The sequence below is a fragment of the Talaromyces stipitatus genome, genomic scaffold (assembly GCF_000003125.1).
Source record: "Talaromyces stipitatus ATCC 10500 scf_1105507295549 genomic scaffold, whole genome shotgun sequence".
NCBI classification, from domain to species: domain Eukaryota; kingdom Fungi; phylum Ascomycota; class Eurotiomycetes; order Eurotiales; family Trichocomaceae; genus Talaromyces; species Talaromyces stipitatus.
Genome location: NW_002990117.1, coordinates 1,313,542 through 1,328,637, shown reverse-complemented (window position 1 = coordinate 1,328,637; position 15,096 = coordinate 1,313,542). Strand labels below are relative to the sequence as shown.

The window sequence follows — 15,096 nt, the reverse complement described above, 5'->3', positions numbered from 1 at the left end:
TAACACCTCTGCACATTGCTGCCAGAAAAGCCTACAAGAGTCTGGTGCAGTTACTGCTTTAGTATGGCGCAAGACGATAAATAGCGCAGATCTTGCAAGACGTAGATGTCATGTGATGCCTATTTACTAGGCCAAGGATATATGAATCATGACTCCGGGAGTAATTGTACGACACAGGAATTTTGAGGACCCCGGACAGCCTTGAGTCCTTGACGCACGTTGATGTGATGTTTCAATAAACGGAGTTGTCTGCATCTAGGCATGTTTCAGCTTATAACTGGCATTAACTTATAAATGCCAATGGATCATTTCCATATTGGATATTCGGACCGACATTAAAATGATCGTTCGTACTAAGGCGACCTTGGGAGATCACACTACATCGCCCGCTAACCATGACTCCACGAGGCACAATTAGCCCTAATTCTAATTTCTAAACGTGGCAACGACCAAACTTCTGAGATCGGCCTTATGTAAGTCATTGTAGTCATTTGATTTGTCATTTATTCTCCTCTGAGCATGTGGCGAGCAGCTCAGGTATCCACTTCCATGTCCGGAACGGAGCTTCAAAATTTTTTTTAAAGTAGGTCGATCCCCCATGACTGGACGATATACACGCCTTTATTAGCTGATATGACAACTTATTCTCCTCATTTGAACCATGCGACAGGTCGCTACAACTCGTACTCCAAGAAACGATCTTTTGAGGCCTTTTCTGAAAGCGATACGTAATAATATCACATCGCTCTTATGGCGCAAGGCCGTGGGTCCATGTCGTGATGCTTTTTTTTCTCCAGCCTCGGGAAGGAAAATTTTTCGTATATTACGTATAATAGACCCATCCGGATATTATACTTGGTGCTTCAATGGTTTATCAGTTTGACGCTTAATCAACTCTACCCCCAGGTAGAGAGGGCCGCATCTATCATGGCTTCTGAAATCGAGGAGAAGCACGCATACAACAATAGCAATGAGCTTCCGGTCCAGAAAGATGAATTGGTTATCAATGTGGGTGGCCGGGGAGCTACACAGCGCCGTCTCCGCGACTACCAAGTTTCGATGATAGGTTTCTGTGGTGGAATTGGAACGGGTCTTTTCGTCGGTACAGGTGCTGCCTATGCTAGAGCTGGGCCGGCGGGATTGTTGCTTGCCTTTATTGTCGTCGGAATGGTACTTTGGTGTGTTATGCAGAGTATCGCTGAGCTTGCTACGTTATTGCCGTCTGCGGGATCATTCCCTCACTGGGCGACCCGGTTTATTGATCCCGCCGTCGGATTTTCACTGGCCATTTCTTATGGATATTGTTATACAATCGCTATAGCTTCCGAGGTCTCAGCAGCCGCCGTTGTGGTCTCTTACTGGACTGATCTGACGCCGGCTGTCGTCATTACGGTTGGCCTGGTATTGATTCTGGCCATCAACCTCGTCAATGTACGCTTTTATGGCGACGTCGAAGTCGCCAGCGGTTCAATCAAAGTTCTCTGTTTCCTGGGACTCGTCATCGTCGCCATTGTCATTACAGCCGGAGGCGGTCCGAACCATCAAACCATAGGATTCCGCTACTGGCACAACCCCGGTGCGTGGACGAATTATAATGGTATCACAGGTTCGACAGGCCATTTTCTCGGATTCCTGTCTTCGTTTGTCAATGCATCATTCAGCTTCATCGGTGTCGAGACGGTCGTCATTGCAGCGGCCGAAGCAGTTAATCCGCACGAATCGATCCCCAAAGCTGCTCGGCGAGTGACATATCGAATTGCTCTTTTCTATGTGCTGGGTGCTTTATTGATCGGAATCATCGTTAGTCCCAAGAACCCGGATCTTATCTCTGGTAGCGGAAACGCGAATAGCTCGCCCTGGGTTATTGCGATTCGTGAAGCCGGCATCCACGGTCTTCCGTCTGTCGTGAATGCTTGTATCCTGGTGTCAGCTTGGTCCGCTGGCAACTCCTACTGTTGGGTTGGCTCGCGAATGATCGTGGCGATGACCACAGACGGTTACTTGCCGCAGGTTTTCGGACGAGTGACTAAGAAGGGTGTTCCATACGTGGCTGTTATTACTGCCTGGTTGTTTGGTCCATTCGCATATCTCAGTAAGTATAATCAATTAAATGACAACTACTTTCAATCTCGACCTGTTTTGCTGACAAAATGATAGGTCTCGGCTCCGGCGGCGCCGCTCAAGCTTTCACCTGGCTACTCAATCTCAGCACCGTGGCCGGTTTGATCGCCTGGGCCACTCTTTCTTTCTGCTATATTCGCTTCCATGCCGCTATGAAAGCACAAGGAGTCAGCCGGGATACTCTTCCCTGGAAATCCCCCTTTCAACCATATACTGCATGGGTCGGGTTTGTCGGCTCGACGATTATCACGCTCGTTGCAGGATTCCCAGTCTTCCTAAAGGGCAATTGGGACACGTCATCTTTCTTTGCATCGTATATCGGTATCCCTATCTTCATCGTTCCCATTTTCGTATGGAAGTTTGTTCATCGTACAAAGGTTTGTCTTCTCTCTTAACTCGCTGGATATCCTTGGAGGAATACAGTGACTAACTGGAATCATAGTTTGCCCGTGCTACCACTATCGATCTCTATTCAGGCCGATTGGCAGAAGGAGAGATTATACCTATTCCAAAGCCGGATACATGGTGGCAACGTGTATTGGACTGGATATTCTGAAAAACGAGGAAAAAGTGTAAGGTAAACCATTATTTAACTTTCCTGTTAAAAATAAGCATGTGTACGTTATCAAAGGCATGGGAGCTTTAGAAGAATTTTAAATACGCATCACTTAGAGACATTGAAGAGTACCATTTTCAGGGCTAGCTGGTATGGGAGCCCTAACCCTAATATACTCTCGATCTCTAGAGTACTGCACTTCATCAGAGCAGTCCGCTTATATCCATGCGGTTTGATCGACCTCAGGCGGACCCACCGATTGGTTAGCTGTGGACTGCTGCATAGATCGGCGTGTCTATTTGATATGTTCCCTATGCAGTTTGCATAAACAAAGTGCTATGTCACACTCCCTGATGGAAGCATAATTGGTCGAAGAATTGAGGGGTATGTACTCTCGTTGTCTATTTAACAGACAGTTCCAACGTATACCTACATAGATGCTTTGATTCGGAGTCAACAATAATATCAGAATCAAAATGCCGCCCTCTAAAGCAGCACCCCAACTTGTTCTCGGCCTGGCAAATGTATTTATCTATAGATCGTCTCGCCGAAATAGCTAATGAACTATTCCACAGGTCGGCGACACATCAGCAGACCCCATGGCCCGATACGGCACCCCGAATGCAGTCAAACAATTATTCGACACCTTCTTCAATCGCGGTTATACCAGTCTCGACACCGCACGAAACTACCCCCCACACGCCCCCGGCACAGCAGAACCACTTATCGGCGCTGCCTTGAAGTCCTACGAAGAGCACGAAAGTACCAAACCGTGTTTCACAATCAGCACAAAGATCATGCCCCGCGGCGACCGTCCTCATACTCGCGAGAAAATCGAGCAGAACATTATCGAGTCTTTAACAGCACTGCAATTACCGCAGGTAGACATCGAATATTTACATGACCCTGACCGGACAACGCCATTTGAAGAAACATGCGAAGCTATGGATAAGGCGTGCCTTGAGGGAAAATTCAGACGGTTTGGGCTCTCGAATCACAAGCCCGAGGAGATTGAGAGGGTTGTTAAGATTTGCGAGGAGAATGGGTATGTAAAGCCGAGTGTGTATCAGGGGCATTATAATGCTATTGCAAGAGCAGTTGAGAAGGATTTGCTGCCTGTTTTGAGGAAGCATGGGATTTCTTTTTACGCATTTAGGTTTGTTCTTTCTTTCTCCTGTTTATGGAGTTGACTTGATTGATGTGATCAGTCCGGCGGCAGCAGGTATGTTCTCCGGAAACCATAAAAGAAACGCTGAGCCTGGGAATCGATACGATCCTACGGTCTGTCTTATGTGCATACACCCATTCTCAAGTACTTGGCGTACTAACAATAAAATAAGCTCCCCATCGGCCAACTCTATACAAGATGGTATCTCCGACCCTCCGTGATATCCGCCGTCGAAGCCGCGGTCGAAATCGCATCCAAACACGGAATCTCCGGCCACGCCGCCGCTCTTCGATGGGTGGCATATCACAGTATCTTGGATGCCAAGTACGGTGATGCTATTGTTCTCGGAGCCTCAAAGGTTGAGCAACTTGAGCAGAACATGGATATTATTGAGCAAGGGCCATTGCCGAAAGAGGTTGCTGAGGCGTATTCGGGAGTTTTCAGTCAGGAATGATCCTTTTCTTTCTCTTGTTTGTGCCGTCGTCGGAATTTATACGGTTGATATTTCCATGCTCGAATCTTTGATGTGGAGCGTGATAGACATGGAATCTGGAGGAAATGATGAACACTTTTATACTTCCCTATTCCCAACCAATCAGAGGCGATAATATGTGGAAACGGTCAACCAGTATCGGTCTTTGCTTGCTTGCTACGTGCCCTCAAACGTAGTCTCTAGAGGGAACCATCCAAGAGTACAGTCCAAGTAAACATGATCGATACGATCACTTGTATAATATGCGACACCTGTTGCGGTTGGATAACGAATGCGGGACATACGGCTGCGCCGGGTCTCGAAGCCTGAGTATCCTATTGAGCTTCACCTTCTACTGCCATTCAAGAGGAATACTACCGCTATGCTTTACTCAAATCTCGAAATATAGCACAGATTCATTGCTGGATGCTACTATCTAAAAGAGCTTATACTGATAGGGTTAATTAGGTAACTAGCCAACCAACTGCAAAGTCATATCACAGCACATAGATAGTTTGTCGGCAAGAAGACCTAATGACATTTCTGTTCCAACACAGTGGCATATATTCCAATTTAATTGGAGGCTAGAAAACCCTAAAATCGGGGCTCGGGCTAATAACAGCCCTTGTTACCTCGGTGCCTCGCCGCCTTACTCCGTTGTCCGCGGGCGCGTAAGGTGTTTTGGATTTTACGACGGGACTTCCCCGCATCAAGTTCATCTGATTTTATTTGGTTACCTTGTGTCTTCTTTATGAAATAACTACAGAAATTTTTTGTTTTAGACTTATTCAGTTGTGAGTGAATTGATCACAGGATAAACCTGACCTCCGGACCTAACCACCCGCTTCGGAGATTAGGGCTAATCGTTTTGGAGCTCCTCGTGAGGGGTATGTCGATAACGACAATTACTCCAATGTAACTATTGATATATCCAAAGCCTGAATAGGAACTAAATACACCATGGTATGGTAACGGACTGCGCTCAACTATTTATCAATACACTGTTACTGATAATGTGACTAGGCGATAAACACTCTGGACGGCCTACCAGTTGAACTAAAGCTATGCATCCTCCTGCAAATGCCCAATCTCAAATCAATTCGCACCTTGATTCTCGCTTCATCAAAATACTACGAAACATACAAGAAGTTCCGCTCTCAGGTCCTCTATGATCTACTCCTTCGCCAACACAATGATGAAGTCGACATCACCGAAGCAGTCGTCGCCATGCGTTCAGAGGGCGTTCTAGCCGAAGATATCCGTAATCGAGAGATGATATTTGAGCTATTAGACTGTCGACGTCGAGGTTCGAAGGAACGCAAAACCAAATTCAACCATGCCTCTTTCACTGTTAACGAAATTTTGAAGATGGTGGAAATGCATCAAGCGGCCGAATACTTCTTAGAGGATTACGCAGTTTCCATTCCGGTGCCAGTGTGGTGGGATCATAAATCACGCCAATGGAAAACTCCGATATCTTTCTCGCATACGGAGCGAGCGCGATTCTTTCGAGCTTTTTATCGACTTCAAACATGGTGTCATATATTTGGGCAGCCGGAATATCGTTGTTCGTCAGCTTCTTCTTCCTCCTCCTCCTCCTCCTCCTCCTCTTCTTCTTCTTCTTCTGCTTCCCCCTTTTCAGCAGGCCTCGGTCGACAATCTGAAAATGAGTGGACGGATCGAACTTTCACTCACGAACAGGCATGGCGTATGATATGGGGCACGATGCCGCCTTGGGAGATTGAGGAAGTTGGGTGTCTTTTGGATTACTTTATGTTAAAATACATACATATCTTCCAGGATATTACGGCCGCTCTTATTAATAGATATCATCCTGGTAATTCAGCAGAAGAGGAGGATGATAATCCTGATCCTTCGTCACCGAATTCATTTTCTCGGGGGACTCCTACACCCGCGGTAGGAACGGAGCCGCTGAGGTCGATCCATATTTCTTATGAATTAGACGGTACGCTCACCCTTGAAACTGCCTTGATCGAAATGGAATCGCTGATATAACTAGGAGATCCATGGTCCTTGGCAAGAACCTTCCGCTACTCCATGATCGAAATTGGCCCTTGCTTCCTTTACAAAATCCTGCAACAACCCTACGACGAGCGACACGTTGCCGTCTCCCACAATTTACGTAGCGTCTTCACCACGAAACTATGGGAAGTGACCGGCCTTAACGATGAGCAAAAGCTACCCCTCGTCTCACCAGCTGATAAGTACGAGCGGGAGGGTCTTGCCACCGTCATATCCTCGTGGCATGTTTTGGATCGGCCAAATAAAGCCTGGATAAGACATTGGGCAGGCTTGGAAGGACAACTCCATCCACGTCTGTGGCTGGGTGGTGAGTTTAGTCTTTATAGTTCGTATCCTACTATGCATAGGAGGGAGTGGAAATGGGGGTATGTTCTTTGGGATGATGAGCGGTTGGATGAGTGGAAAGCGTATCTCAGCACTAGACATTAATGTGATACTTTTCTGCCTTCTTCATAGGATGCCTATATGAATTAGCCTACTGGCCGAAATCGATAAAATCATGTGGTGTCCCAACAATCCTGTTATCAGGGTTAGGGCTAAGTATCTTTAAATCAAGCGGAGTTGATTGCAGGGATTCCATTATCCGTTGATAGGAGTCACCTTCCTAAATCAACTTTCTCCGTTAGCATAATGTGGACGATCAGACACAATGGACGGCGATACATCAGCCTAGGCCGGCATCCCACTTGACAATAGTGGTAATGGCCCTCTCCAAGTACCTGGTTTCTATGATATATGTAAAGATTATGTGACCTTCGGGGCGATATTTATCCGTACGGGATAGAAGAGATAGTTTCCCCTAGGAAGAGAAAAAGAGAGAAAATAAGAACGACGTGAACGCTCTATACTGTATGGACAAATAAACTTAGGTTTCATCTTCATCTCATAATGGATGGGTATATTGTAAAGGATTCACAGGAGGATCTGGATGCCAAAGATTATTAGCAGTAGTAAATGTATCAGTTGCACATTGCTCTTTGGGGAATGATGGATTCTCGAATCTACAAAATTATTTGGACTCAAAAGCATTATTTCAAGAGACAGATGATAAATAGCTGTTACAGACGATCACTTTTGAAACGGAACTTCTTGGGAAATGCAAGATCTATTGTTCCTTTTGATCACTCCAGAGGTCAGAGTGAACAAAATTCTGTACTATTCCGCCATACTGTCCTCAGCAATGTCTGGGTCAAAGTGACGATTTATCACTTATTAATGTAACTCTTGGTATCTCAATCATGCCTAACTAGGCACCGCCTTAGTTCTGCCATGGGATAAGTATAACCATTAAAATCTGACCTTGTACGAATGCCTGAGCTGCTCATGAGATATTTGACGTTTCTGTTTCTCTTTCTCATGTGCAGCTCGTAAATCCTTATTTTCTTTCCATACAATCAAGAGATCATTCACAGTCTTTTCATAAGGCTTTGACATCCGCATAATTGCTTGATCAATCACTTCATTGGGGCTTCCCGTAAGCTGATCTATACGCCTTATAACTGTAGTCAATTGAGGTGTGAATTGACGTGTGATTTGAGGTGTCTGTAAGCAAGATGACTGTGTATTGCTTGATCGACTTGGAGGGGGGCGTTAGGATCTTCAATCGAACAGTAAGCTGTTGATAAACTCGATATGGATTAAAAGGTACCAACCCAGTTGCTGCGAAGCTATTCCAAACAGTTTGAGCTTTATATGCCATTGTACGAGTTGTTGGAAATGCAGTGAGAAAGTCGATTTTGTCATTGTGATTGAATCCAAGCCTCATTCGCTGCTCAACAAGCTGTTCATAATGTCGCTTTAAAACAGCAAAACAGCCAACATCAAGAGGCTGTAAAAGATGTGAAGAATGAGGAGGCATACAGACTGGAATAATATTATTCTCAGTGCATGTAAGGTCAAATTCAGCAGTTAAATGGCTTCCATAACCATCGAAAATCAACATCCGATATTTCCCCAATATACGGCCATCGGTAAGAGGAATAAAATGAGTTTTAAGCCATTCTAATCCAATATTATCTGTCGTCCATCTATTATCGCTAATATTAATTCTCCAATCGTCTGGAACGTCCTCAAACCAGCCTAATCGAGTGTATTTCTTTGCCTTGAAAATAGTGTACGAAGGTAAGATCCATCCAATTGAATCAACTGCCTCGATTGCAGTTGCCCATTCTCGATTACAAGGCGGTAATAGGTTTGGCCGAGCATATCGATCACTTCCAGTGATAACCTTTGCAGCCGCACAGAGACCCATTGCAAAGCCAGTCTCATCAAAATTGTAGATATCTTCTTGTAAGATTCCATGCTCTGCTATAACCTCTTGTACGCGATCAAAATATTCCTGGATTATATTTGGATCTTCAAATTTGGCACGCTCGTAGTTATATTTCTGGGAAATTGTGGATTCGATCTCTGAGCGACGTTGAATGAGAGTATATACCCATTTCTCTCCAACCTGTTGATTTCCACATTGTGAAGAATATAATCAGCCATCTCTTGTACAAGAGAATGTCGAGGAGGTAATCTACGTTTATCTAAATTGAGTATCCGTTTGACAGGAGATTCCTCTTCATATTTTGACAGTTTATGTCCGTTGGCGCGTGTTTCAGCTTGATATGCCATGCCACTTAAACTGTTTTGAAGAGTTGACCGTGAGACATTATAGATCTCTGCTGCTTGCCGTACAGAACGTATTTTTCCATTTTTAAAGTCGGAAATAGCTAACAAGATTCGTCCCTCTTGTTCAGCTAAATCTTTGAATCTTATTGCAAATTGGTGGCTTCTTGACGTGTTGAATTATGTAGAATCAATATAGAGCGCGTTTTCGGGAAGAAGTGGCCAACTCGCTTATCATACCGATTGCGTTACCGCAATTTCGAACTACAAGGACAAACTCTTCGGTGTCGACCATCAAACCATAACCGTAACTAATATAATATGCTCCATATCTGTTCCCAAGCGCTCCGGAGTATGCGACAAAATCTTGTATGGCCCGATGAGTCCATTATAGTTGAAGCTGATGATGTCACTTTACTTGAGACTGGAGATCCTGAGGAAGCCGATGATGTAGCTGTGCTTGCTTCCGGAGGCATTGCAGACGCTGATGTCGTGAGGATGCTTGAAGCTGGAGCAGTCGAAGAAATGACAACAGACGCCGCTGTCCCATCATACGCCGTTGCGAACACTAGATTTTCATTCTCACCGGCTGTGGTAGGAATAATAGTTGCCAAAGCAGTGGCATCGTAACTTGTAATATCCATCAACACATCCGGCCCTATACTCGAAGTACAGACAGCGTCAAGGCCAGGACGATCCGTGTCATTGTAATTGGGGGTGTAAACACCACATCCTCTAAGTGGCTCGTAATTAGCACTGACATCGGCTTTTGGAAGACATTGAGAAATACTTCGGACAACAAATAATGCAAGATTTGGTGATATTATGTGTTTCCCAATCTTTGGGACACACTAGCTGGGTGGCGCTGTAGTAAAATTGGCTTAGGTAGCAAGATGTCAGGGTCAATGTTAGCACTAGATTAATGACGTTCTGCCACAGCTCGCCTGTCCATGAAGCCACCGCCGTGATGCCGGTGTCACATCCTGAAGGTTGATGAAAATCGTCGTGTGAGGACTAACTCATCTCCGCTCTCGGTTCCAGGAGGAGCGGGTGCTGGTGTGATAGATGAAAAAGAGCTTGTCTCCGTTGAGCTGGATGCTGATACCCCGACAGAACCCAACCGAACAAAAGCTAGTGCGAAGAACCCTAGAGCCAATATTGGAGATCTCGATATAGACCGCATCTCAATCGCTATTAGATTTCTTCAATTTGTTCTATCACTTTGAGAAACAAGCAGAAGGGAGATGGTAGAGACTTAAAAATCTGTACCTGGGAATCACCACGTTTTATCCCTTTTAACCAGGTAGTATGTAGAGTTAAGAGCCTCATTGGACCCTAGTTCTGAGCCTGCATCAATCAGCAAAACTAATCATATCTCGATTGATACTTCACTATATTTGATGTAACATTGATTATTAGTTCCGTTGGGTTATGTTGTTAATATACATTGTATGTAATTTAAGATTTGCTATATTAAACCTTGCAAAGAGAAATAGGCCCGCAATCTCGGAGAAACCACCACATTTGTCTAGATCTTATCATTGCCATTCTGAACATTTAGGCGACGTCTAGCAGGCAGATATCTTCTCTCCAAAACAAGTACGTAGAACGCCTCCAGATTGAAATTATTCTGTACCTGTTTCGAAGACTTTGCCATCGATCCTTCGTTGAATGGTATTGCTCAAGCATTAGTCAGCACTTAGGTCGTGGGGTTAAGTCGAGTTCCGACGGTTGGGTACCCAGAAATGACTTTCGAGGGCACAAAGTCAGGGGGGCAGGCTTGAGTATTCTGGTATGCGCTTATGCTTTGCTGCTTCAAATAGCATGTACCAAATAATTCAGAGACGATTTTTGCATATTCCACTTGTCATTTGGAAGAAATCTAGCTAGACGGGTATGTTGTTTGTCGAAGTTTTGAGGTTATTCTGCCGAGTTAGGGTTTTACAAGATTACCGGTAGCCCTAAAAGTCAGCTCTATACGGAGGAGTCCGACTATCCACAACACCAAACATTGGCCTCAACATAGGCCTTTACGAAAAACCAATGTTGATATATCAAAAACAGGATGGGAAAACATTTACATAGTATTCTATACGAGATTGAGGAGTATTTAATTGGCTGGTCACAGATTGAGTCCATCATCCTCCTGTCAGATTGGCGGGTTTACTCCTGGCCAATCCTGAATAGTAGTTTACTAGGATGGGAAAAAGAAGTGACTAGCAAGATTGTATGTATTGAGTTGTCTCTCTGTCTTCGAATACATCAGGTTCCAAAGCGGGTTTTATAGACATTTTGTTTTGGCGGGGTGAATTGTGAGCCATCATGAGGTGTAAACATTGAGTCCTATATTGAGCCCTGATAGAAAGATGGTCTCTCCTGAGGAGACTGGTTGACCTTCAATATTGAATAGCCTATATTCTGCCTCACCGAACATCCGGGTTATGTGACACCTCGTCCGTGATTAATATCGAGCACCAACCCGCATCAAAGCGCTTCCGCGCATGTCGGAAGAGGGTTCGCGGTCATTGGCGCGGGGATACTGATCGCAAATACGAAGCAAAATCCTTTCATTCTAGAGAGATAATTTGACCCATAAGAGTCATAACTTCCGGAGTTTATTCGATTATCGATCGGTTTTCGACGCTTTTTGATTGTTCCTTTCGCTGTCTGGGAGATAGGTAACGTAATCGGTAAGCGAAGCGACAATGTAACCGAGCCGACAGTTTCTCTCCGAACGCGTACGCAATATTGAATTCAAATCTCAATTTCTAACCCAAAATTATAATTATACACAAAAAATTAATTACTAGTAAGATTAGGGCATTGAGGTCTTCTATGCCCGAGAATATTACACTCACTACACCGAAATTGGCGACGTACTGGTGGATGAGAGACTGGGAGCTCAGGCTCGGCCGGAGCAGTGGTAACAGCTTGAGATGCCTCAATCTGACCTTGTAAAAGTGCCTGAGCTTCCTCTCTGGTAATTCCTTGATCATGGGATATTTGCTTTTTAGATTTTGACGTTTTTGCTTCTCCTTCTCATGTGCAGCCCGTAGATTATGGAGTTCCTTCTGGGCAATTGTAAGCTCATTAATACTCATCTCATAAGCCTTTGATGCCCGTGTAAACACTTCACCAATAGCTTCAGATGAACTTCTTGTATGCCGGCTTATTCTCTTTTTCGTTGTAGTCATTTGGCGCTTAAATTGACGTGGGTTTTGAGGGGTTTGCAAGCAGGATGATTGTGTATCACTTGATCGACTTGGAGGGGGTGTTGGAGTCTTCAATCGAACAGTAAGCTGTTGATAAACTCAATCTGGACTGAATGGTACGAATCCAGTTGCTATAAAGCTATTCCGAACAGTTTGGGCTTTATATGCCATCGTACGAGCCTTTGGGAATGCAGTAAGAAAGTCAAGTTTATCAATATGATTGAATCCAAGCCTCATTCGCTGCTCAACAAGCTGTCCATAATGTCGCTTTAAAACAGCAAAACAGCCAACATCAAGAGGCTGTAAAAGATGTGAAGAATGAGGAGGCATACAGACTGGAATAATATTATTCTCAGTGCATGTACGGTCAAATTCAGCAGTCAAATGACTTCCATGGCCATCAAGAATTAACATGCGATAATTTCCCATTGCACGGGCATTAGTAAGAGGAATAAAATGGGTTTTCAGCCATTCTAACTCAATCTTATCTATAGTCCATCCATTATCACTGATATTGATTCTCCAGTCATCAGGAAGATCCTCAAACCAGCCTAACCGAGTATATTTCTTTGCCTTGAAAATGATGTATGAAGGCAGGGCCCATCCAGTTGAATTAATTGCCTCAATTGCAGTCACCCATTCTCGATTTCCAGGCTATAATAGCTTTGGCCGAGCATATCGATCGCTTCCAGTGATAACCTTTGCGGTTGCACAGAGTCCCATAGCAAAGCCAGTCTCATCAAAATTGTAGATATCTTCTGGTAAGATTCCGTACTTTGATATAACCTCTCGTACGCGATCAAAATATTCTTGGATTAACTTCGGATCTTCGCATTTAGCACGCTCGTAGTTATATTTCCGTGAAAATTTTGATTCAATCTCTGGGCGACGTTGAATGAGATTATAGACCCATTTCTCTCCAACCTGTTGATTTCCACGTTGTGAAAGAAGGTAATTAGCCATCTCTCGTACAAGAGAGTGCCGAGGGGGGAATCCACGTTTGTCTAGATCGAGTACCCATTTGACAAGTGATTCCTCTTCAAATTGAGACAATTTATGTCCGTTGGCACGTATTATAGATCTTTGTTGAATTCCGTTTAACCTGTCATATAGCGTCGTCCGAGGAATATTGTAAATGATTGCGGCTTGATACACACTTGAGATTTTTCCATTTTTTAAGTCGGAAATAGCTAACAAGATCCGCCCCTCTTGCTCTGCTAAATTCTTTTCGTTTTTATTGCGAATTGGTGGCATGTTGACGCGTTGAATAGTATGGAATCAATATTGAGTACGCGTTCGGAAAGAAACTGTCGGCTCGGTTACATTGTCGCTTCGCTTACCGATTACGTTAATTACACGGATAATGGTTTGGCAAAGAATCCGATTCGCTATTGTATTCGCTAATATGTAATTACACGTTTCGCGATATAGATCGGCTTTATCTCCGGACATAAGACTGGGGTATATCGTCAACTCATCATATCCCTAGATATAAATACACATGTTCTGAAGAATATCGAAGCATTTCTTCTTCAATTATTTTCATTCACTCTACATATCTCAACTAAACAATACAACAACGCAAAATGGCTAAGTTTCTCACCATCCTGGGCGCCACTGGCAACCAAGGCGGCTCAATCGCCAAGTACGTCGTCTCAGACCCAGTTCTGAGCAAGGAATATTCTGTTCGTGCAGTTACTCGGGACACCCAAAAGCCAGCAGCTCAAGCCCTTGCTGCTCTGGGCATGGAAGTTGTCAAAGGCGACATTGACGACATCGACTCCATCAAAGCAACCTTCAAGGGTGCCCATACCGTATTCGCAATAACCACCACAGTGTATGACGAGCAATTGAAAGCACGTGAAGTTCGCCAGGGAAAGGCCTTGGCTGATGCCGCTATTGAAGCTGGAGTTAAGTACTTGATTTGGAGCACACTCTCCTCGCCCACACTTGAATCAAAGGGCAAATACCCTAATGTGGACTCGTTTGACTCCAAGTATGAGGTCGAGCAGTATATTCGCAGTCTTCCCATAAAGAGTTCCTTCTTTGCGCCGTCATCTTTTATGCAAAATTATGATCGTATGGTGCAACCTCATCATTCTGGCGATGGCACCTTTGCGATAACTAACGTGGTGCGTCCGGACACGAAGCTCCCACATATCGACATTGAGGGCGACACAGGCAAATTTGTGGGCGCAATTCTCGCTGAGCCGGATAAATTCGAGGGTAAAATCATGTCTGCAGCAACAGATTTCTATAGTTTCGAGGATGTTGCCCAAATGTTGACTCGTCTGACGGGGAAGACTGTCAAATACTATCAGGTCCCGGTTGAACTGTTTAAAGGATTTCTGCCGCCTCATGGAGCACAGTGTATGGCCGAGATGATGTTGTATAGTGAAGATCCTGGGTATTATGGAAGTGATTCGAAGGAAAAGGTGGACTGGACAGTCAGTGTCGCTCGTGGTAAACTTACCACATTGGAAGAGTATTTTGCTAAGCATATGCCACCTGCATTGGATTGATAAATGTATGTCAATCAATATTAAATACATGAGCAAGGAGATGTAGGAGGTGCAGGTGTTTTTGTTTGTTGTGATGTAGTCCTATTCAGTGTGCAGTGAATTGGCTGTTTGTTTGTCCTTTTTATATCATCAAGTTACGCGATGCCTAGTCTTTTTCTGTTCCTACTTCCTCCTTATTTAGCACCATCTCAAAGTACTGATTTTCTATCACATCACCATCTTCCATTGTATGAAACCTTGCTCATACAATCATACAGATTCTTGATCTTTTCACATTTCCAAGTTGTGGATACGGAGATTGAGCCCAGAAAAGCTGACGCACTCTCATGTCAATAGACACAACCTGAGCCTCACCAAAGACCTAGAATCAGATCTGTCAATCCTCAAAG

General features: G+C 44.3%; 6 protein-coding genes across 7 annotated transcripts, besides 4 other annotated features; 4 read left to right on the top strand and 2 right to left on the bottom strand.

The window, feature by feature from the left end:
* Positions 1–653: 653 nt before the first annotated feature.
* TSTA_013490 (amino acid permease, putative) lies at positions 654–2,677 on the top strand (the record flags this gene model as incomplete). Its single annotated transcript, XM_002483436.1, has 3 exons — positions 654–2,092; positions 2,158–2,498; positions 2,564–2,677. Exons 1-3 carry the CDS (start codon positions 928–930, stop codon positions 2,675–2,677), a joined length of 1,620 nt encoding a protein of 539 aa, XP_002483481.1. The 5' UTR covers positions 654–927.
* Positions 2,678–3,121: 444 nt separating this feature from the next.
* Positions 3,122–4,490, top strand: TSTA_013480 (aldo/keto reductase, putative). 2 transcript variants are annotated; one of them, XM_002483434.1, is made up of 4 exons: positions 3,122–3,201; positions 3,253–3,833; positions 3,886–3,958; positions 4,018–4,490. In XM_002483434.1, exons 1-4 carry the CDS (start codon positions 3,154–3,156, stop codon positions 4,297–4,299), a joined length of 984 nt encoding a protein of 327 aa, XP_002483479.1. In that variant the 5' UTR covers positions 3,122–3,153; the 3' UTR covers positions 4,300–4,490. The 2 variants fall into 2 exon arrangements, with proteins under 2 accessions (XP_002483479.1, XP_002483480.1); XM_002483435.1 differs by having other exon boundaries at positions 3,886–4,490.
* A 907-nt stretch (positions 4,491–5,397) lies between these two features.
* On the top strand, positions 5,398–6,789 carry TSTA_013470 (uncharacterized protein; the record flags this gene model as incomplete). The annotated part of the gene is made up of 2 exons (XM_002483433.1): positions 5,398–6,283; positions 6,338–6,789. The coding sequence occupies 2 exons, from the start codon at positions 5,398–5,400 to the stop codon at positions 6,787–6,789; spliced, it is 1,338 nt and encodes a 445-aa protein (XP_002483478.1).
* Positions 5,894–5,948: a sequence feature (GA-rich).
* Positions 6,790–7,647: 858 nt separating the features above from the next.
* Positions 7,648–8,828, bottom strand: TSTA_013460 (uncharacterized protein; the record flags this gene model as incomplete). The annotated part of the gene is made up of 3 exons (XM_002483432.1): positions 7,648–7,902; positions 8,009–8,769; positions 8,798–8,828. 3 exons carry the CDS (start codon positions 8,826–8,828, stop codon positions 7,648–7,650), a joined length of 1,047 nt encoding a protein of 348 aa, XP_002483477.1.
* Positions 7,886–8,824: a mobile genetic element.
* Positions 8,829–8,832: 4 nt separating the features above from the next.
* Positions 8,833–9,096: a mobile genetic element.
* Positions 9,097–11,993: 2,897 nt separating this feature from the next.
* Positions 11,994–13,394: a mobile genetic element.
* On the bottom strand, positions 12,285–13,439 carry TSTA_013450 (transposon, putative; the record flags this gene model as incomplete). The annotated part of the gene is made up of 2 exons (XM_002483431.1): positions 12,285–12,839; positions 12,885–13,439. The coding sequence occupies 2 exons, from the start codon at positions 13,437–13,439 to the stop codon at positions 12,285–12,287; spliced, it is 1,110 nt and encodes a 369-aa protein (XP_002483476.1).
* A 297-nt stretch (positions 13,440–13,736) lies between these two features.
* On the top strand, positions 13,737–14,707 carry TSTA_013440 (hscarg dehydrogenase, putative; the record flags this gene model as incomplete). The annotated part of the gene is made up of 3 exons (XM_002483430.1): positions 13,737–14,095; positions 14,198–14,411; positions 14,436–14,707. Exons 1-3 carry the CDS (start codon positions 13,772–13,774, stop codon positions 14,705–14,707), a joined length of 810 nt encoding a protein of 269 aa, XP_002483475.1. The 5' UTR covers positions 13,737–13,771.
* Between the last annotated feature and the right edge of the window lie 389 nt (positions 14,708–15,096).